This window comes from Rhincodon typus, chromosome 18, assembly GCF_021869965.1.
Source record: "Rhincodon typus isolate 14 chromosome 18, sRhiTyp1.1, whole genome shotgun sequence".
NCBI classification, from domain to species: Eukaryota; Metazoa; Chordata; class Chondrichthyes; order Orectolobiformes; family Rhincodontidae; genus Rhincodon; species Rhincodon typus.
Genome location: NC_063349.1, coordinates 13,523,647 through 13,545,971, shown reverse-complemented (window position 1 = coordinate 13,545,971; position 22,325 = coordinate 13,523,647). Strand labels below are relative to the sequence as shown.

At 42.6% G+C, this 22,325-nt stretch overlaps 1 protein-coding gene across 1 annotated transcript in view; it reads left to right on the top strand.

Annotated features, from left to right (window-relative positions):
* LOC109910791 (ankyrin repeat and SOCS box protein 15) overlaps window positions 1-22,325 on the top strand; it is a 38,703-nt gene that overhangs the window by 12,449 nt on the left and 3,929 nt on the right. Inside the window, exons 7-10 of the mRNA XM_048607574.1 lie at window positions 2,898-3,143; window positions 3,617-3,788; window positions 8,215-8,758; window positions 21,988-22,141. Of these exons, the coding sequence (XP_048463531.1) occupies window positions 2,898-3,143; window positions 3,617-3,788; window positions 8,215-8,758; window positions 21,988-22,141 (1,116 nt within the window). The remainder of the gene's footprint in view (window positions 1-2,897; window positions 3,144-3,616; window positions 3,789-8,214; window positions 8,759-21,987; window positions 22,142-22,325) is intronic.

Genomic DNA, 22,325 nt, shown 5'->3' with positions numbered 1-22,325 from the left:
GAATAGAAGATTCTGCTGTTAGTCCTGGGGATTGCAATAGCATTTCTTTCAGGACGAATCTCCACATGTCCAAGTAGAGTCTTGAGCAAGAAAAAAGTTGTTTCTTTTGCTCAGCTGTTCTAACCCATAACTCTCCAACTGGTGTTCTTTCACTTATAATCATTCCTAAATCCTTGTATTCTTTTTCACTGACTTCACCAGCATAAACGGTAGAGATTACAAACAATAAATTTGTAAATTGCCCAATAGAGGGCAGCTCATTACTGTACTTTTTGTGTGGTTCAATTGCAGGCCTCTGTTTACGGATTTCAGAGATGTTGAAGGTGCCTCAGCCCTTGAGCTTGTCTGACAGGTTTGAGATTCTTGCTGACTGTGTGGATGAGAGCAGGTGCTGTAGGAAGGAAGAGCAAACTGACCATAGCATTGTGGTACAGGGAGCCATTCAAGAGGATGGAGAAAAGAGAAATGTAGTTATAATCAAGGATCATATAGTAATGAGAATAGACAGTGTTCTCTGTGATCAGGTGCCCAGTGCTCAGGTTCAGGATATCTCTTCTAGGCTACAGAGGAACTTGGAGTAGGAGGGGAAAGATCTGGTTGTCATGGTCCATGTAGATACCAACAAAATAGGTAGATAGAGGTACTGCTGAGGGAATATGAGGAGCTTGGGGCTAAATTAAAAATCAGAAGCAAAAATTAAGCTAAATTAAAAAGCAGAAGCAAAAATGTAATAATCTCTGAATTAATATCTGAACTACGATCAAATTGGCACAGGGTCAATCAAATTAAAGAGGTAAATGCGTGGTTCAAAGATTGCTGTGAGAGAAATGGGCTCGAATTCATGGGACATTGACACCAGTACTGGGGAAGGAGGGAGCTGTTCCAATGGGACTGGGCTACACCTGAATCAGTCTGAACAAAGTCTGGCAAATCACATATCTAGGGTTATAAATTAGGTTTTAAACTAAATAGTGGAGGTATGGGTTCAGTTTTGTGTTACAATTATTAAATATAGCATGGATACTGTCCTTCCTCCTTAATCCACACACCCAGTTCTGTGGGACACCTAATCAACATGGGCATTCCTATGGACAGCCCCAGATTCCCATGATTTTGTGGTGTTTACCAGACATTGCAGTCCCTAGGCCTCGGGATCTTTCTATGCAACCTGTCCACTTGCATTCCAAAGTTACTGGCTATACTTCTTTGGATCTGTCTCAGGCTCGCTTATCTCTAAGGACAGCTTGAATTGTATTTCATGTGCTTGTTTTTATCAAAGGCAGTTGTTCCTTTTATATTTCTCACTGTCCCAGTTATATATGTAAAAGTACAAAAGACTTAGTTTTAACTAATTGCTATAAGGTTAATTTCTGTTATAAAGTTAGCTATAAAGTGTAAAATTATGCAGCTACTTCCACTGTTAGCACTTCACAATTAATGGGCTGTGAACAGTCTATTTTGTTCAGGGCATAAGAGAAGGTGTTTCCTAAGACTTATTAACTTTCACATCTAGGTTAAGTGTTTTGTTCCCCTAATGCTTGTATTATACTTTGGTTATATGTGTATCTATCCTTTATGTTGAAAACTAATTCTATGATTATCTGAAGAATCTTTAACTAGAACCTATTTCCTAATATTGCGAGTAACTTCAAAGAAACAACTATTTACTACAAACTAACTTTAGCTGTGTTTTTGCAGCTGCTTAGTGAGTTAATGTGGCTGGTTCATGGGCTGAGACTCCCACCTGGTGTTATTCATTTACTGGGACAATCATTCTTTCATTAATGAAGCTGGAATCCATCGCTTGTCAATCCTTAGGTATCCTCTTATCAGAACTGTCTCAGATGGTTGCTTGTAGGGTCCCTTTACTGACCTTGGAGTAGTCCTGTTCAAAGATACCATTATGTTTCGCTGTGTAAGCAGACTGTTTAGTTTTGCTTAGTCTCTGACTGCCATTTTGAAAGCAGGTAGGGGCTGCTTAGTATGGGCAGGTATGGTTCACTTTGTATGGACAGGTACAGGTCACCCCACAATTATGAAAGGGGGACAGTCAACAATAGGGTTGAGGGTATTGTAGTTAAATGCAGGCAGTATACAAAACAATGAGCTTGTATTGCAGACAGAAATTGGTAGGTATGACATTGTGGGTATTACAGAAATATGGCTGCAAAGGGATACGGATTGTAGAGGTTTATAAAATCATGAGGGGTGTATGTGACCAGAATTGTATGCCATATTCTAAAAGTGGCTTCACCAATGTCCTGTATAGCCACAACATGACATCCCAACTCCTCAGCCTCTATAAGGTCACTCCTCAGCCTTCGATGCTCCAGGAAAAAAAAGCCCCAGCCTATTTAGTCTCTCCCTGTTGCTCAAACCCTCCAGTCCCAGCAACATCCTTGTAAATCTTTTCTGCACCCCTCAAACTTAACAAAATCCTTCCTATGGAAGGACAACCAGAATTGAATGCAGAGAACTGCAGCAGGTTTGTCAAGCACAACTGGCTGTTCATGAGACCATGCTAACACTGGTGAATTGAGCTTTGCTTTTCCAAGTGTTCAGTTATCTCCTCATTTTTGACTGACTCTAGCAACTTCTCCACCAGGCCTATATCATAACCTTTGCCCAACACTATAACTCGTAAATAATGCTGTCTTCACTCTTTCAATCCAAATTTGAAATTCTAGCCATCTCAGGACTCTAGCTATTGCTATTAATCTCAGGCTTTGCTGTCATTTTCTGATATCATTAAGTTTCTTGAAGTGTGATGTGACCTGGTCGTCCATTAGGAAACCTCTACATATTTATTCAGTGTCAATTTATATTTCAGTTGTTAGTTTATTTGAACAAAATGTTTAAATTTATTCTTGTGTTCCTGTCTGCTTTATACTTCTAAGCTGTGAAGAAGAATTTGCTTGAGATGGTGTCAGTGCTGCTACAACATCGGGCACTTATAAATCGGCCCTGTGTGAGAAGATGGACAGCAATGCATGAAGCAGCCAAACAGGGGCATGATGACATGATGGCTCTACTGCTGAGGAACAATGGAAGTGTTAATCAGAAGGATGGATACGGAGTAACTCCTGTTGCCATTGCTGCTGCATTTGGACACTGCAGTGTACTGGAGCATCTAATTCATAAAGGTATTATAAGCAAGTGGCATTTACATTATTGTGGTCAACAGAAGAACATATGGAGCAGGAGCAGGCCCCTAAAGCCTATCCTGTAGCCCTTGATTGCCTTATTTTCTACAAATATAGTAATCACAGTCTTAAATATCTTTAATAAACTCAGAATTCACAGTCTTGTGAGGTAGAAAATGTCCAAATCCATAACCCTCGAATTTCAGCTCACCTTGGTCCTAAATGGCTGACCCTGTATTCTGAAGCAATGACCATTCAATCCAGATTCACCAGCCAGAAAGAAAAACCTCTCAGCATCTACCCTGTCAACATCTCATAGAATTTCAATAATATCATCTCCTGTGCTTCTAAGCTTGAGAAAGCAGAAGCTTATTAGCTCCTTATATTCCTGGAATCAATCTAGTGAACATCTAGGAAGTTGACTATTATTCTGGCTACATATTTCAATCTGGAATGCAATATTTTGTCTGTAGGAGGTGATATTCATGTTCAAGCAGACGATGGAGCCTCGGTGTTGTTTGAAGCAGCTGAAGGTGGAAATCCAGATTGTATCACCGTCCTGCTAGAGTATGGAGCCAATCCCAATGAAGCAGATAACTCAGGCCATCTTCCAATCCACAGAGCAGCACAGAAGGGGCATTACTTGTGAGTAATAGAACAACTCTTTATTGTACCATGCATTGAAACCAATACCTTGCTTAGATTTGGCTAATAACTAATTAGTTAATATGCATATTTGGTGGATCTTTGCTATTTTAATTCTATGAGAGGCTAAGCCATACAAATCAATTAGATTCCAGACTTGGTCAGTGCTGAGTTAACTGATAGAACTCCCATATTTGGCCTCTGTTCCCCTGGGGTACGGATCTGTAATACGGCATGACTCCTATTCTTGGTCAAAAACCTTTGGAACCTGCTGTAAATGTTTTTATTGGGTGAAGACAGTACTGAGCTTTACTTGATGCCTTACAATCAAAAATCTCACCAGTCATCACTGGTCCATCACTTTTCCAATGATCAAATGTAAACTGATGGGGCAGTAATTCAGCAGGTTGGATTTGTCTTGCTTTGGCTGCATAGAACATACCTGGGAAATTTTCCACATTGCCAGGAAGATACCATGTTGTAGCTATACTGAAACAGGTTACCTAGGGACAGGTCAAATTATGGCCCAATTCTTCAGTACTATTGGGCAAGTAGGTCAGGGATCATAGTCTTTGCCAGTGTCTTCAACTTATTTCTTGACATTATGTGGAGTGAATCAAATTGGCTTAAGATTGGCATCTATGATTCTGCAGACCTCTGGAGGATGTCAACATTGAATATCTGCTTGGTACTTCTGGCTGAAGATGTTTGTCAATACTTAAGGCTAGGTGTTTTACACTGACTGGGCTCCTCTACTGTTGGGGATGAGAATATTTGTGCAGCCTCCTCCAGCAATTTGTTCAATTGTCCACCACTATTCATCACTGGATATGGCAGGGTTGCAGAGCTTAGATCCGAACTGTTTGTTGTGGGAACGCTTAGCCCTGTCTTTTGCATGCTGCTTCGCCTGCTTGGCATACAATAAGTCCTGTGTTCTGGCTTCACTAGATTGCCACTTCAGTTTTAGTTATGTCTGCTGCTGCTCCTGGCATGTTCAGCTGCACTCTTCATCAGACCAGCAGCGTTGAGCATTTGGAATGATTGTAATGGTAGAGTTGGGGATATGCCAGGTCATGAGGTTACCGATTGTGGTTGAATACACTTCTGCTACTGCTGGTGCCCCACGGTGCCTCATTGATGCCAAGTCTTGAGTTGCAGAATCAGCATGGTGTTAGCACGACACAACACAATGGAGGATATGTTCATTGTAACGGGGGGGGACCTCATCTCTGCAAGGACTATGCTATGGTCACTCCTACGGATACTGTCATTGACAGATTCTTCTGCTATAGTTAGATTGGTGAGGATGAGGTCAAGTATACTTATTCATTTTGTTAGTTCCCTCACTATGTGCTGCGGGCCTAGTCTAGCAGCTATGTCCTTTAGGACTCAGCGATCTTGGTTAGTAGTCATGTTACTGAGCCACTCTTCATTGAAATTCCCTACCCAGAGTACATTCTGTGCCCTTGCTGTCCTCAGTGCTTTTTCCAAGTGATGTTCAACGTGCAGGAGAAGTTATTCATCAGCTGAGGGGTGTTGTAGATAATAATCAGCAGACGATTTTGGTGTCCATGTTTGACAGGATTCTATGGAACTACTTGGGGTCCAGAATCAAAGCTGGGGACTCTAAGAGCAAGTCCCTCCCTTGCTGTGCTACCACTTCTAGTGAGTCTGTCCTAACGATGGGACAAGACGTACCCAGTGTGGTGTTGAGTGGGCATTGTTTGCATGGTTTGATGCCTTGAGAATGATTGCATCCAGTTTTCCTTTGAGTTGTTGTGTGACACCTCTCCCAATTTTGACAATTCTAAGTCCCATATGTTCATGAGGAAGACTTTACTTTTGTTGTTTCCAGTGCTTTGGTCAAAGATGAGTAATCCACCTAATTTAATTCCTTTCATCAGACTTTATAATGATAGTAAGACAACTGAGTTAGTTGCTAGGCCATTTCAGAGACCATTTTAGTCCATATTGAATTAGACCATTTTCTTCTTGTTTTATAAAAATATAGTGAACCTGCTTCACATTTTGAACCAAAGATGAGCCAGTGTCGTCTTGCACCATTTTTGCTGCAATAATATCATTAACTTTCTAATTTGTTTCAGTGCAGATTTTGGAAAACCAGGATAAAACAATTTGTTTTTTTTTAATAAAACAGGACCAGTTAAATTTGCTTTGATGCTGCTTCACCTATTCTTAATGTGTGCTTTCTAAGAAGTGCTTTGAATCAAACTCTTGCCCAAGTTAATTTGATCAGACTGTATCTGAGGCCATGGCAGAAGGCTGATCAGCTGGCCAGGACCTCATAACTGTGGGCACTGTGAGCTGAGAACAGCCAAGGACATTGGAATGAAGGTCAGCTAATCACTAATCCGTTGAGTACATACACCTATTTATATCCAAATTATACAGTGCATTTCATGCCTCACATAACAAAGCAAATTGAGCTTTAGAATTCTTCTGTCCTGGGTTTTTTGGGTAAAATTTTAAACAATCCTACTGGATGCAAAATTTTATTTCTTCTATCATGGGATTGGGGCACGATTGGCAAGGCATTTGTTACCATTTGTAACTGGCCTTGAACTGAGTGGTTTGCTAGGCAATTTCAGAGGGTAGTTAAGAGTTCACCACTTTGCTGTTGTTCTGGAGTCACATGTAAGCTAAACCAGTTAAGAATGACAGATTTTCTTCCCTGAACATTTTAATGACAATTGATGATAGTTTCATGGTTACCTTCACTGAGACTAACTTTACATTCCATATTATATTGATTGAATTTAAATTTTATCAGATACCTGTGTGTGATCTGAGCCCATGTCCCCAGAGCATTTAGCCAGGACTTCTAGATTACTATTCCTTGACATTATCAGGACATCACCATCTACCCTTCCATACAGTCCTTGCTCAGGCAAAGTCCACAGGATTGGGTTAGATGCTGGTTTTATATTTCACTCAGTATTGCTTTATTGACTTCAACAGAGAGTAAAACCAGGCAGCATTCCCCTCAATCCCCTTAGTTTCCTGACTGATATGTTAGTTTAAAATTGCTCCCAAGCATTTTACCATAAAATAATGCGGTTTTGAATCAGGAAACAGTGTTTGTGGACTCCTTGAATTCCTGATACATTGATCTCAATATGTTTGGAGACCTGTCATTAACCCTGTATTCATTCTACTGTATAGAAGGGCACACAGAAGAAAAGAACACTTTGAGAAAGGGAACAGTGTTAGTCCGATCATCTTTAATCAGAACCACAACACCATTGGTCTTGCAGACACCAACAATACCAACATACCTTTCTCATGTGATGTACATATTGGAATGGGAAGAAATTAAGGCAATATAAACCTCAACTCTTTGAAATAAATAAAAATTGGTTCGGGACACAGTCATATAACAGTATTTATATCAAATAGCATCATATAATATAGATTGTGTGCTCTCTATCACTTGATCTCTAAATTAAGATTATTACCATCATTCTACTGTGAAGTCCCATTTTTAAAAGGATCTATTGTCCCTTTTGACAGATATTTCATTTGTCTTGGGGTTAATTCCTTCCCTGACAATGAGTATAGGAGGGTCATAGACACTTTGTGAGTCACATGTTGTCAATGAGCGAGTGTTTACACTGAACAATCAATAGAAATTTGTAGTTCGACAAATAACTGAAAATACTAAAAAAATCACGAATTTAGTTCAAGGGTATAGAATCTAAAAGTAGTGTCAAGACACGCTTTTGAGTGCTATGTACATATCTGGCCTACATAATATGAAGAAATGGACATAGAAGACATTCAAAGTACCAAAGAAATTTACAAAGATGCGATGAGGACTGAGAGATTATCACGATCATGAAAGGTTGAAGATGATGGGCATTCTTTTCTTCAGCGGAAACTTGATGGAGATCTTAAAATGTTATGAATGGTTTGGACGGGCTGGAGTAGATATGAAATGTTTCTGCTTCTTGGAGAGTGCAAAAGTAGAGGTCATGATTACAAGAAAGTTACTGATTAAAACAATAGAGAATTAAGGGGAAATTTCATACTCAGGAAGTGGGTAAAATGTGGAAATCAACCACAGGTAGAGGTTGAAGTGAATAGCTTAGACTTGTCTCGTTGCCTTTTGAAAGTATCTATGAGAGAAAGGGGAACAGAAAGTTTTATTGGAAGGTTGAGATGAGATTGATGGAACAAGAGGAAACTTGTATGTGAGCTATAAATACCAGCATGGACTAGTTGGGCTGAATAGTCTGTCCCTCTGCTGTATATTTTATGTAATTCATGTATCGTTAAGGTATCATTTGCAGTCAGTTATTAGGGAACTCCAATGATATTGGACAAGTTAATTCCTGAATTCTTTCTGCAAGATTGAACTCTAATCCAGTTGTAAACATGGGCGTAATGCTATGTATTTTCTTTGTAGGGCTTTGAAGCTTCTTATTCTCGTTACTAGGAAATCTGCAATAAGGAGAAGTGGGATAAGTCCAATTCATTCAGCTGCTGATGGAGGCAGCGCCCAGTGCCTCGAATTATTGATTGAAAGTGGATTTGATGTTAATGCACTTTTAGATGAAGAAATATCTGAAAGCTATGACGACAAGCGGAGAACCGCCCTATTTATTGCCGTATCAAATAATGATGTTGCATGTACTGAACTCCTGCTTAAAGGAGGTGCATTACCAAACAGAGATCCATTGTCGAGCCTCCTTGTTGCAGTCAGAGCAGGGAATCATGAACTGGTGAATTTGCTTCTACACCATGGTGCCAATGTGAACAGCTACTTCCTACTGATTAATGACACTCACTTTCCTACTGCTATCCAGTATGCTGTAAATGATGAAATGATGTTGAGACTCTTGCTCAATAATGGCTACAATGTGCAGATTTGTTTTGACTGTGTGCACTCTGACAACTTTGGAAGGTTTCTTCCCTGGCCTATGGTTGAACCGAAGTCCTACATCACCTCAGTAAGTGACCCACTCTTGGTTTGTACTGCACGTGGAAATGATCCTTTTACAATGAGTTGATTTGGCTATGTAAATGCATGCAACAATACCAGTCAATGGTGTCTAATTCTGAAATAATTTGATGCACATGAAGTGTTTGAGAAGTTTTTGAGATGTGATAAGGTCAAAGAAAGAAAAATTAGCTGACATTTGGATTACACTTTTCACAACCTAGAATGTCCCAAAGTGTTTTGCAGCCTACGAAGTCCTTTTGAAGGGTACTTAATGTTGTAGTTTAAGAAACAAAGCAACCTGCGATGAGACATACATTAGTTAAAATATTTGAGTAGTCTTAGTTGAGGGTTAAAATTTGGCCAGGTCACCAGGAAGGTTTCCCTGCACCTATAATAATAAAGAGGGATCCTTTCTATTTGCCTGAGATGGAAGGTAAGTACCTTTTCCTATATTACAGCTCAGCTTCAGTACTGAACTGAATGTCAATCTAGAATACATGCTCATTGTCTTTCAATTGGTGCTTGAAGTCAGAAACTTACAAATCAGGTGAGCATGTGACCACCAAACCAAGGCAACAAACAGCTAGTAAATTTGATCAGGCAATACACTATCAATTAACTGATGTTGCTCATGTCTCCTGGGTAGTTTGGAAAGAGCCAGGACTGGAAATGATCAGGATTGTGCTTATGTGGACTGCTGCTGGCTCTGGCTGACGGCACCTTAGCCTCACTGGTGAAGCTGTTTTTGTGAAGGCAGATTTCCTCAGACATTGTCACTTAGATATGCTTCAGCTTGTATTTGTCACTAAATAGGTGAGGGTGGACAATGCCAGTGTGCATTGGTGAATTTAACTTGGCTCATATTTCCATAAAGTATTGATTTATTTTTGTTGTGTAACGAGGTAGGATTAATTAATATTCTTGTAAAGAAAGGTTCCCTGGGGAAGAATGATTATAATGTGGAAGCGTTTCATAATAACTTTGACAGTGATCTATTTATGCAAATTCAAATTAAGCTAACTTCAGAAGTATCTGGAATGAGTTTGCTAAGGTAGCTTGGGAAATTAGATTGAATGATATGTTCGCAATGACAAGGAATCACATAAATAATCCATCATTCTCACTGAATGCAAGGGTGATACAGCCATGGTTAAGTAGAGGAGTTAAAGGGAGTATTAAATTAAAAGACATTTTGCAATGTTGCCAAAAAAGGATAGAAAATGTCCAGAATGCAGTTAGCTAAAGTCAACAAAGGATGAACAAGAAATTGAACAAGAGATGAAGAATATGAGAATAAACTGGCAAGAAATACATAAACTGTTAATGGCTTTTATAAGCATGTAAAACGAAAGAGATTAGTGAAAATCTCTCAAAGGCAGGGATAGGAGGAACTACAATGGAGAACAATGAAATGTAGAGATGTTAAACAAATATTTTGAGTCTGTCCTCATTGTAGAAGGCATGAATGTGACAAAATTCAATCAGGTCTGAAAACAGCGCAATTCCGGATTAACCAGTGCTCATTGTTTCCAGTGTAGTCAACCAACAAACTGTGCGAGCTGCTCATTTCCAAGATTGCACTGTGCAGCTCACACTAAGCACATTGTTGAGTAGCTGCACCAATAAGCAGAAGTGCAAAATTATGAGAGGCTAACACAATTCAGTTTACCCTTTACAATTTGAAGCCAGTTTGTGCCTCTGAGAGGAGATGGACATTTCGACTGGAAGGCGTGCTGGACGTGGTTGGGGAAGAGTTTGTAACTTGCAGGAAGAGTGATGGTGCAACAGGGGATTCAGAGGACTCCAAGTTCTCTGACACAGCTGTGAAGACCTTAGTGCGGAAGGAGGACAGGCAAACAGAAGTCCTCTATCCACAAAGGGACAATAGGCCCTCTATGCTGACACTGTGGAGGCTAGTGGAACAGATAGTTGCGACGGTCAATGCCAGCAGTGTAGTCCCGAGCATCTGGGTGCAGTGCTGCAACAGGTTCATGAGTTCTCAAGATCAATATATGCATCTCCCAATCCCAAATCTCACCAATGATGTCAGTAACTGCACACTCTGCTCACACACACCTCATCGCTCAGCTCCTAAAAGTCTCCACCAACGTGGACTCAGATCTTACATTCACAGCTTCACCTCACCCTCATGCACTTCACACTACTGCAAACCTCATATCAGTATCCTACAACTTGCACACTGTGTCCATAACAGCCAGGTCACCCAAGCACCACACTCACTGACACTTATCTCTCAATTGCAGGACAAGGTGGTGTATAACTGAACCAGCAGGTAACGGACTTGCCTGTGTTTTCTCTTCCTGATGGAGGTGATGATACTGACCACCATCGGAGCAGTCATGACTGAAGGTGTAGCCAGTAGTGGGGCTGAAACCATGGAAAATTATGGTATGCTTATACCTAATCTTCTTTCTCACATTCACCCCTGCAACCTCCCCTTCCTCTAGTAATCTCTTCAGATTTTCATACTCCAGGTGGTGTAAGCATCAAGCACTCCCCAGTCTACACTCCCCACATGACATTCCACCCTTGTGACTTTCTGCTTTCAGCTGTCCAAGCCAGGCTAAGCAGTGGCAGGAGAATAAAATGTGGAAGAGCAAGAAGATAGTGATGAAGATGAAACTCCAGCATTCGCACTGTGACTCACTGCCATCAGCACAGATACTGGCACTTTAGCTCAGAAGCAGGATCTGTGCAAGTGAGATACTGGGCTCGAGTGGCCTGCAACCAGGGAAAGGGGCAAGTACAGTACAAGCACAAGCTTGACAAGGGGTAAGGTCACACATGGGTTTTGCTGCACTCAGGTGAAGAACCTTTTTGGGGGTGGCAAGCAAGTAAAGGATTGATGGGGATACAGCTGGAAAGACTAGGTACATTAGTAGGCCTGCCCGAAGTATGGTGGTCAGTGTCAAAGATCTCATAGAACATACAACATAGAACAGTACAGCACAGTACAGGCCCTTTGGCCCACGATGTTGTGCCGAACTTTTACCCTAATCCTAAGGTCTATCTAACCTCCACCCCTACCTTATACTATCATCCATATGCCTATCTAATAGCCACTTAAATGCCCCTAATGAGGCCGACTCCACTATGCTCTCCGGCAATACATTCCATGCCCCTACCACTCTCTGAGTAAAGAGCCTACCTCTGAAGTCTCCCCTATATCTACCTCCACTCACTTTAAAACTATGCCCCCTCGTAATTGCTACCTCCACCCGAGGAAAAAGTCTCTGGCTGTCCACTCTATCTATACCTCTGATCATTTTGTACACCTCTACCAAGTCACTTCTCATCCTTCGTCATTCTAAAGAGAAAAGCCCTAGCTCTCTCAACTTTTCCTCGTAAGACCTTCCCTCCATTCCAGGCAACATCCTGGTAAATCTCCGCGCCACCTTTTCCAATGCTTCCGCATCTTTCCTGTAATAAGGCAACCAGAATTGGACACAATACTCCAGATGTGGCCGAACGGGGCTTTTGGATAGCTGGAGCATAACTTCACAGCTCTTGAACTCAATCCCTCTATTAATGAAAGCTAACACACCATACGCCTTCTTAACAACTCTGGGTGGCAGATTTCAGGGAACTGTGGACATGAACCCCAAGATCCCTCTGCTCCTCCACACTGCCAAGAATCTTTCCCTTAACCCTGTATTCTGCTTTCAAGTTTGTCCTTCCAAAATGAATCACCTCACACTTTTCAGGGTTAAACTCCATCTGCTACTTCTTGGCCCAGCTCTGCATCCTATCAATGTCTCTTTGTAACCTAGAACAGTCCTCCGCACTATCCAAAACTCAACCCACCTTCTTACTAATCCACCCTTCCACTCCTTCATCCAAATCATTTACAAAAATCACAAATAGAAGAGGACCCAGAACAGATCCTTGTGGTAAACCACTCGTAACTGAGCACCATGTTGAATATTTTCCATCCACTACCACCCTTTGTCTTCTAAGGGTCAGCCAATTCTGAATCCAATCTGCCACATTTCCCCCTATCCCATGCCTCCTTACCTTCTACATGAGCCTACCATGGGGAACCTTATCCGACGCCTTACTTAAATCCATGTATACCACATCCACTGCTCTACTTTCATCCACGTGTTTGGTCACCTCTTCAAAGAATTCAATAAGGTTTGTGAGGCATGATCTACCCCTCACAAATCCATGCTGACTATCACGAATCAAACTGTGCCTTTCCAAGTGATCATAAATCCTATCTCTCAGAGCCCGTTCCAATAATTTGCCCACCACTGACGTTAGACTAACTGGCCTGTAATTTCCGGGGTTATCCCTATTCCCTTTTTTGAACAAGGGAATGACGTTTGCCTCCCTCCAATCTTCCGGCACTATACCTGTGGACAGTGAGGACAAAAAGATCATCGCCAAAGGCCCTGCGATCTCTTCCATCACTTCCCATAGAATCCTAGGATAAATCCCATCAGGTCCGGGGACTTAGCTATCTTCAAGTTCCTCAAAATTCCTAGCACATCTTCCTTACTAACATCGACCTGCTCTAGCCTACCAGCCTGTTTCACACTGTCCTCCTCTACAACCAGGTCCCTCTCAGTTGTAAATACCAAAGAAAAGTATTCATTAAGGACATCTCCTATCTCTTTAGGCTCCGTGCACAAATTCCCTTCACAATCCTTGATCGGCCCTACCCTTTCTCTGGTCATTCTCTTATTCCTTACGTACGTGTAAAAAGCCTTGGAGTTTTCCTTGATCCTATCTGCCAAGGTTTTCTCATGCCCCCTTATAGCTCTCCTAAGCCCTTTCTTCAGCTCCTTCCTGGATAACTTGTATCCCTCTAGAGGCTTTTCCGTTCCTTGTTTCCTAAACCTTATATAAGCATCCTTCTTCCTCTTACCCAGTCGTTCGACCTCTCTTGAGTGCCAAGGCTCCCTCACTCGACCGCATCCTCCCTGCCTGCTAGGGACAAACATATTGAGCACACGCGTTATGCATTCCTTAAGCAATCTCCACATTTCAATAGTGCTCTTCCCTGACAGCATCTGTTCCCATTTTATGTTACCCAGTTCTTGCCTAACAGAATTGTAATTACCCTTCCCCCAATTATAAATCTCACCCTGCTGTATGTACCTATCCTTTTCCATGACTATTGTAAAAGTAACAGAGTTATGATCACTACCACCAAAATGCTCTCCTACCAACAGGTCTAACACTTGGCCTGGTACATTGCCAAGCACCAAATCCAAAGTGGCCTCTCCTCGTGTTGGTCTATCTACGTATTGTGTCAGGAATCCTTCATGAACACACTGGACAAAATCCGCTCCATCTAAACTATTACAATTAAAAAGTTTCCAATCAATATTTGGAAAGTTGAAGTCACCCATGACTACAACCCTGTGACTTCTGCACCTTTCCAGTATCTGCCTCCCAATCCGCTCCTCCACTTCTCTGCAACTATTAGGGGGTCTGTAAAAATCCCCCAACAAAGTGACTGCTCCTTTCTTGTTCCTGACCTCAACCCAACTGACTCTGGAGACATATCATTCTGGAACTGTCTTTCAGTAGCTGCTATACTAGCCCTGACTAGCAATGCCACTCTCCCACCTCTTTTATCACCCTCCCTATTTCTTTTAAAGCATCTAAATCCCAGAACTTCCAACAGCCATTCCTGTCCCTGAGTTACCCAAGTTTCTGTAATGGCCACAACATCGTAGTTCCAAGTACTGACCCATGCTCTAAGTTCATCCGCCTTATTTCTGATGCTTCTAGCATTGAAGTATACACACCTCAAACCATCTCAGTGTGTCCACAATTACGCTCCATCGACCGCATTTTTTTATTAACAACCTCACTCCCTGTTGTGTCTGTTGGAAGGCTGAATACCTCATCCTCTGAATTACAAATCCAATTCCCCACCCCCTGCCAATCTAGTTTAAACCATCCCATATAGCTGGAGCAAACTGGTTCAGGTGCAACCCGTCCTTACTGTACAGGTCCCACCTTCCCCAGAATGAGCTCCAATTATCCACATAATGGAAGCCCTCCCTCCTACACCAGTCTTGTAGCCATGTGTTTAGCTGCACTCTCTCCCTATTTCTTACCTCGTTATCACGTGGCACTGGTAGTAATCCAGAGATAACTACCCTGTTTGTCCTGGACTTCAGCTTCCAACCTAACTCCCTGTACTCGTTTTTCACATTCTCAGTCCTTTTTCTACCTCTGTCATTGGTACCGATGTGTACCACGACTGCTGGTTGCTCGCACTCCCCCTTAAGATCTTGAAGACACAATCCGAGACATCACGGACCCTGGCACCTGGGAGGCAACATACCATCCGTTCATCTTGTTCGTGTCCACAGAATCCCCCACTACAATGGCTCTCCTTTTCTCACCCCTTCCCTTCTGTGCCACAGGGCCAGGCTCAGTGCCAGAGACCTGTCTGCCATGGCCTTCCCCTGGTAGGTTGTCTCCCCCAACCGTATCCAAAATGGTACACTTATTATTGAGGGGAACGGCCACAGGGGATCCCTGCACTGTCTGCCTATTCCCTTTCCCCTTCCTGACAGTCACCCAGCTACCTTTTTCCTGTACCTTGGGTGTGACCACCTCCTTATAAGTCCTCTCTATCACCCCCTCAGCCTCCCGAATGATCTGGAGTTCATCCAGCTCCAGCTCCAGTTCCCTAACACGGTTTTTGAGGAGCTGGAGTTGGGTGCACTTCTCGCAGGTGAAGTCAGAAGGGACACCAGCAGTGACCCTTACCTCCCACATCCTGCAAGAGGAGCATGCAACTGCCCTAGCTTCCATTCGCTCTACTCTAGATTTCCAGAAGAATAAAAAAAAGTCTGGGTTCCAACTACACACATTAATTTATATAGAGCTTGGAACCCATCTCTGCAGCATGGAAATGGTGGATCATTCCAGTACCATAATCTGGAAATCATCATTTGGTAGATCTGAATGTCCCAGCATGCATTGCAGCACAAGCAGAAAGCGCCCAAGTATGAGTTCTGCAGGAAAGCTCAGTGTACTATCATTAAAGGTTATTGTCCTGTCATTATGCTAACAATACTGTCTTCACGGTTGCAGGTCACAGTCTTCAAAGAATCTTGTCGTGACTCATAGCAGCCCAACAGTCTGTCCTCCAGAATATTGCTAGGCTTGTTAAAGTGTGCCTTGAAGGGTTGGCATGAGTTCCCTGGATCCTGATCCTGTTGTACTCTCAGGATGACAACATTCATTCTCTCACCATGGCTGCTTGCTAGTGTCCTTGCTGTTGCCTGCCTGCCAGTCCAGATTGCTGCCACACATGCCAAGAAAGTGCACTCTGAAGCCAAGCCTTTTAGGCCAGAGCTGCATGAAATTACCCAATAAGACCATCTGCAGTCTCCTCTAATGAAAATCAGCAGCCTTCAACCAGCCACAATACAACCACTCAGGTAGCACCACGTAGGATCACTGGGACCAGCAAAAACTTTGAAATGACAGGCACTGAGGGAATGAACAAAGGCCATTAATGTACACTTCTATGGGATACTGGATAGTTTGTTTACAAAGTTGATTTAGAATGTTTGTTTTGTGACTGACTTCTATGACAGTGTTATATTGTGATCATGCGTAACAGCTAATGGGAAATTGGGATTGCTTTCATGAGTATCTGTGCACTTGAATAAGATTATCTCAGTCCAGCTGGAAAGGGGACTATGGTCATTGCCTCCTGCATTCCTCCAGCTCTTCGTTTTCCTCTCCTTTAGCTGTTTGCCATTTAACCAATGGCAAGGGCTGTTCCTCTTGTGACAGTATACAGAATGCAGCAGACAACAACAAATGCTAGCATGAGTACTGTAGGGCTCATGCTGAGCGAGCCAGGCAGTAAATGTCATGTTTACACATTCCAGTAGTCTATTGAATGAGATTTTGTGTGGGAGCATGACTCTGGTTTTGTACATCCTATGCATGTAGGTTAAGCAATGGGGTCACGAGCCAACTGGCTAGTGGATAGCCTTTGTCAGCCAGGAGCCTAAGTCTGGTTAGTCAAATGCTTACAGAGATAGTAGGAACTGCCGATGCTGGAGAATCTGAGATAACCAGGTGTAGAGCTGGATGAACACAGCAGGCCAAGCAGCATCAGAGGAGCAGGAAAGCTGACGTTTCTGGTCTCCACCCTTCTTCAGAAATGGGGGAGGGGAAGGGGATTCTGAAATAAATAGGGAGAAAGGGGGAGGTGGATAGAAGATGGATAAAGGAGAAGATAGGTGGAGAGGAGATGGACAGGTCAAGGAGGCGGGGATGGAGCCAGTAAAGGTGAGTGTAGGTGGGGAGTTAGGGAGGGGATAGGTCGGTCCAGGGAGGACGGACAGGTCAAGGAGGCGGGATAAGGCTAGTAGGTAGGAGATGGGGTTGGGGCTTGAGGTGGGAGGAGGGGATAGGTGGGAGGAAGGACTGGTTAGGGAGGCAGGTGCGAGCTGGGCTGGTTTTGGGATGCGGTCAGGGGAGGGGAGATTTTGAAGCTTGTGAAGTCCACATTGATACGATTGGGCTGCAGGGTTCCCAAGCGAAATATGAGATGCTGTTCCTGCAACCTTCGGGTGGCATCGTTGTGGCACTGCAAGAGGCCCAGGATGGACATGTCGTCCAAGGAGTGGGAGTTGTTTGTTGCAGTTGCAGTTGTTTGTTGCAGGTGCAGTTGTTTGCTGCCAACCGAGCGTAGGTGTTCACAAAGCAGTCCCCAAGCCTTTGCTTCATCTTCTATCCGCCTCCCCCTCTCTCCCTATTTATTTCAGAATCCCCTTGCCCTCCCCCATTTCTGAAGAAGGGTCTAGACCCGAACTGTCAGCTTTCCTGCTCCTCTGATGCTGCTTGGCCTGCTGTGTTCATCCAGCTCTGTACCTTGTTATCTCAGTCAAATGCTGAGAGCATAAGAGACTGGCCCAGAATAAAAGCACTGTGACTGTTTCCAGGTTAGCAGGCATTGACTTGTACAGTGTTCGAGATTAACTCACATCACTTAACCATTGAGGGAATAGATCCTTTTGATTTTACAGCGCATCACTGAATTTATGTTCAACTTTGTAAAGCAAGATGTGCAGTCAGTGAGAATCGGCATCTTGCACTATGGGCAAGTCCACTAAAGTTGCGTGTTTGTTCCATTTTATTTCTCTGGTAAGAGTGGATGCAATGTAATCTCTTCTTTGTGCATACGGCACATTAATGACCTCCCTAATACAATTCTTGAAGTGAGAACTAAAGATTCTACCATGTGCCTTTTCACTCACTGTCTATTGCACTGATTTGCAGCAGCAGTACAAATCTTGAAATACTGCTAATAACTCAGCCATAGACAGTAGAAATCAATCAGCAAACAGCCTGAAAATAGTTCTGCCTTCACAGAGCACTTTTGGACAGTGTATGCTGCTGAGGAATGGTTGTTCAACTATGTTGGATTAAGACAGGGCATAAACTGGATCATTCAGGTTGAAAGTGACACTCCCAGAGTCAAATAACCATGACTCAGTTGACTGGGTGACTGGTCTGTGATGCAGAGTGAAGCCAATAGTGTGGGTTCAATTTTTGCACTGGTTGAGGTATGTATGAAGGACTCTCTTTCTCTACCTCTCCCCTCGCCTGAGGTGCGGTGACTCCCAGGTTAAACAACCAGTCCTCTGGGACTATGGAGATTTTATATTTATCTTTACAAACTGAGCCACATGAACTAGTGACCTACTCCAGACACTTGGCTGTAACACCCACACTAACAACGTCACCAAGATGATATCAGCATAATTGCCACCAAAAATATGCATATGCAGCAAACAAACATTTTGTACCTAAAACAACATCCATAATGCTAAATTTAGGGGTTCTATGCAAATCAATTTTTAGCCATGCTGAGAACATGCCTAAAACGCTGGGGAAAGGTCTGATGAGTGTGAGAAACCCAAAGTAGCGTTAGTAAAAATAAAGTGCTGGAGAAATTAATAGAAATAAAACTGAACAAATCCCTGGACTCTATAGTATTCCCTCTAGGGTTTTAAAAGAGTTGTCTGCAGAGATAGTGAATGAATTCGTTTTGATCTTTCAGAATTGACAAAAAGGAGGGCAAGAAGAAACAGGGAACAATAGGCCAATTAATCTGACATCAGCAGTAGAAAAGTGAGAAAGTCTATCATCTAGTAAAGACCCAGTAACATGGCACTAGGAATATCGTTACATGGTAAGACAAAGTCAACAGGTTTTGTGAAAAGGTAATCAACAATTCTGTTATGGTTTTTTTTGACAATGTATTTAGCAATGTAGGGAATGGGAAACCAGTAGATACAATATATTTAAATTTTGAGGAGGCATTTGATAAAATTCCATGGGAAAGATTGTTGCACAGTTTAGGGATTACCGGTAATGTATTAGAATGGATTAGGGATTGATTACCAGGTAGGAAACAGTAAATAGAATGAATAGTTCATTTTCAGGATAGTGGGATGTACCTTACTGAGTACCATATGGATCAGTACTTGGGTCTTAACTGATTATTGTGAATATTAGTGACTTAGGTGAGGGGACTGGTTGTGGTAATCCACTTTTGTAGGAAAATAGGTGGGAAAGTAAGCTCTGAGGAGGAGGTGAAAGGCTGAAAAGGGATATAGGTTGATTAGGGAATTGGGGAAGAAGGTGACAAATGTGGGAAAGTGTAAAATTATCCACTTTTCAAAGATAAGAGACGAGTACATATTGAATTCAAAGAGACTTGAGGCTGTTCTACAGGAATTACAGAAAGTTAACATACTGGGCTAGGGAATGATCAGAAAAACAAATGGAATGCTCGCACTTATTACAAAGGGGTTTCAATAAAAGAGGAGCAAGTCTTGTTGCAACCATTGGTCAGAACTGACTGAAGTACAGTGCACTTGCCTTTGACAGGATACAACAAAGGACGAGGAAACTGGTTCCTGAGATGAGTGTGTTATCCCATAAGGAGAGTTGACAGAATAGGCCTATTTTCTCCAGAGTTTGGAAGGAGAGATTATTTTATTGAAACATCTAAAATTCTTTGAGTTCTCAGTAGAATGGATACGTCTTGATGTCATATCTCAGAATGAGACAGCAGCCATTTAGATCTGAGATAAAGAATTTATTCACTCAGAGAAATGTAAATTTTTGAAGTTCTGTAGCCCGAAGAGCTGTGGATGCTCAACCAATAAGTGTCTGTAATCACTAGGATCTGGGGTACTAGGAAGTCAAGGGATATAGGGATAAAAACCGAAAGAACTGCGGATGCTGAAAATCAAGAACAAAAACAGAAGTTGCTGAAAAAGCTCAGCAGGTCGGGTAGCATCTGTGAAGAAAAAATCAGAGTTAACGTTTCAGGTCTGGTGACCCTTCCTCAGAACCATTCTGAGGAAGGGTCACCAGACCCGAAATGTTAACTCTGATTTTTTCTTCACAGATGCTGCCGGATACGGGGATAAGATGAGAAAGTGGATTAATGTAAAACCTTAGCCTTGACCTTATTGAAAGCAGCCATATGGCTAATTTGTGTTCTTATTTTGTATGCTGTTCTTCCTCCTCCAAATAGTAGAGTGGACTTCCAACTGGGATTCGGATGACCGCTATTTAGATTGTAACAATGATCAATCTCACTGGCAAAACTTTGAGTTAAAATACACCAAAAACAACCAGATTGCTAAAAACAAACATTTAATAATTATGACAACTGGATTTTAAATATGTGATCCAGATATGTCCCTTTAACCAAACACTTCATCTGTTCAGGACATGCCTGACCCTGATTATGTGTGTGTTCATTTCCATGTGATTTGTATTATTTTTACATATTATTTTAAAGTTGTTGCTCATTTTTCAAGAGAGAACCTGGCTTGAAGTCATCAGGCAGGATATAAAATGACCACTAGAGGTGAGTTTGGAGGTGATGGTGGGGAAGATGTGTCCTCGGCAGGAGGATGCCGGGAAGAGATCCTGCCACCTTTCCACCTCCCTCTGAATAAATCTGGGCCAGAAGACTTCTGGGAAGCCATGTATTCAACCCGAGGCAAGTGGGCATCCTGACAGACTGCCCCCAGTAAACCCTGTTGAGTTTGATTACAGCCTTCTTGCGGGGAGAAGGTTCCTTATTCACGGGCACTCTGTGCCCAAAACAGTCCTCATGGCTTCAGGAAAAGGGGAGGGTGTGGGATCCACAAGAAGCCAACCTCCTCTTCCCCACCTGCCCAGCAGTTCCTCCCTTGGAACTCCATATCCTCCACCTACCTGACTCCAGAGGATTTAGCACAGATCCTGGGGATAGGTCCTGATACAATATTGGCAGTATCCTCTGCCCCTGATTACGTGCCAATATCGGCTGGCCTCTGAATGTCCAGCGGCTGTCAGGGATGGGATGGCCACCCTACTAGGTTGTTAATTCAGTGGGAGGTGTGAAGCTGTCCACATAAATGCCTAATTGCGCTGCAGTAGTCCCAGAAAGACAACATGGGACTCCCATTCATGCTTCAAGTGTATTGCCGACATTGCAACTAAATTGTACCCATTGTCTTTGTCCTCTACAATAAGCTATGTTCCCAAGCCTCCTATTCAAATTCCCCTTCACCTTCCTAGGCTGAACCAAACTGTTTGCAACACTAGATGCTTCAGATCCTCTCCATCACAACCATCACCTATGTCTACTTATACAACAGTACCTGCCTGTACTCTGCCTCAGTTTATCTGCTGTTAAAACTCCCATCTATGTTTTTGTTACCTGCAGATTTGACGGTTCCAGAGCTCCCTTGCAATAGGGATAGGGCTAGCCTACCACCTTGTGCCCTTCATAAACTTGAGCTCATCAGCAACTCTGTCCACATCCTAACTTACCTCATATTCCACTCATCGAACCATATTTGCGCTTGGTCTACTAATGTTCAAATTTTACGAATACCATCTCTGTGTTCAAATGCCTAAATTGCCCCGCACCTTTCGGATTTCTAATTTCTTTCCAAGTCTGACCTATTACACACCTCTGAGTCCCTTTAGCTGTGCTTTTTAGCAGCCCTAGACACTGAGATTCCCTCCTTAAACATCTCGGCCTCTCTGCCTCACTCTCCTCCTTTCAGACTCTTCTGAAAAGTCTCCTTACTTGGCAAGACTTTTAGTCAACCTTCCTAATATCTCCATCCCCAGCACAATGCGTAATTTTGTCCGATTAATGTGCTGACATGTTTATGATATTCTCCTGTTCTTTATTGTTATTTGTAGTTTTGTGAGTTCATCACTGTTTCCTGGTTAAGTCATTTGGTCGGCAGGGTGGTGCGTGTGCTAATAGACTACGTGGATTATGTTTCCTTCTGCGTGAAATTAAAGCCTGTTCTTGAGAAGCAAAAGGAGTGGCCTGAAATCTGTGATATCATGGGTAAATCAACTTACATTCTGTTCCCTTGCTTGAAAATTGAGGTGCATGGAGTGAATAGGACAGAAAATGGTGGAGAAAAACAGCATGGCAAACATCACAAAACAGAGATAGTAGGAACTGCAGATGCTGGAGAATCCGAGACAACAAGGTGCAGGGCTGGATGAACACAGCAGGCCAAGCAGCA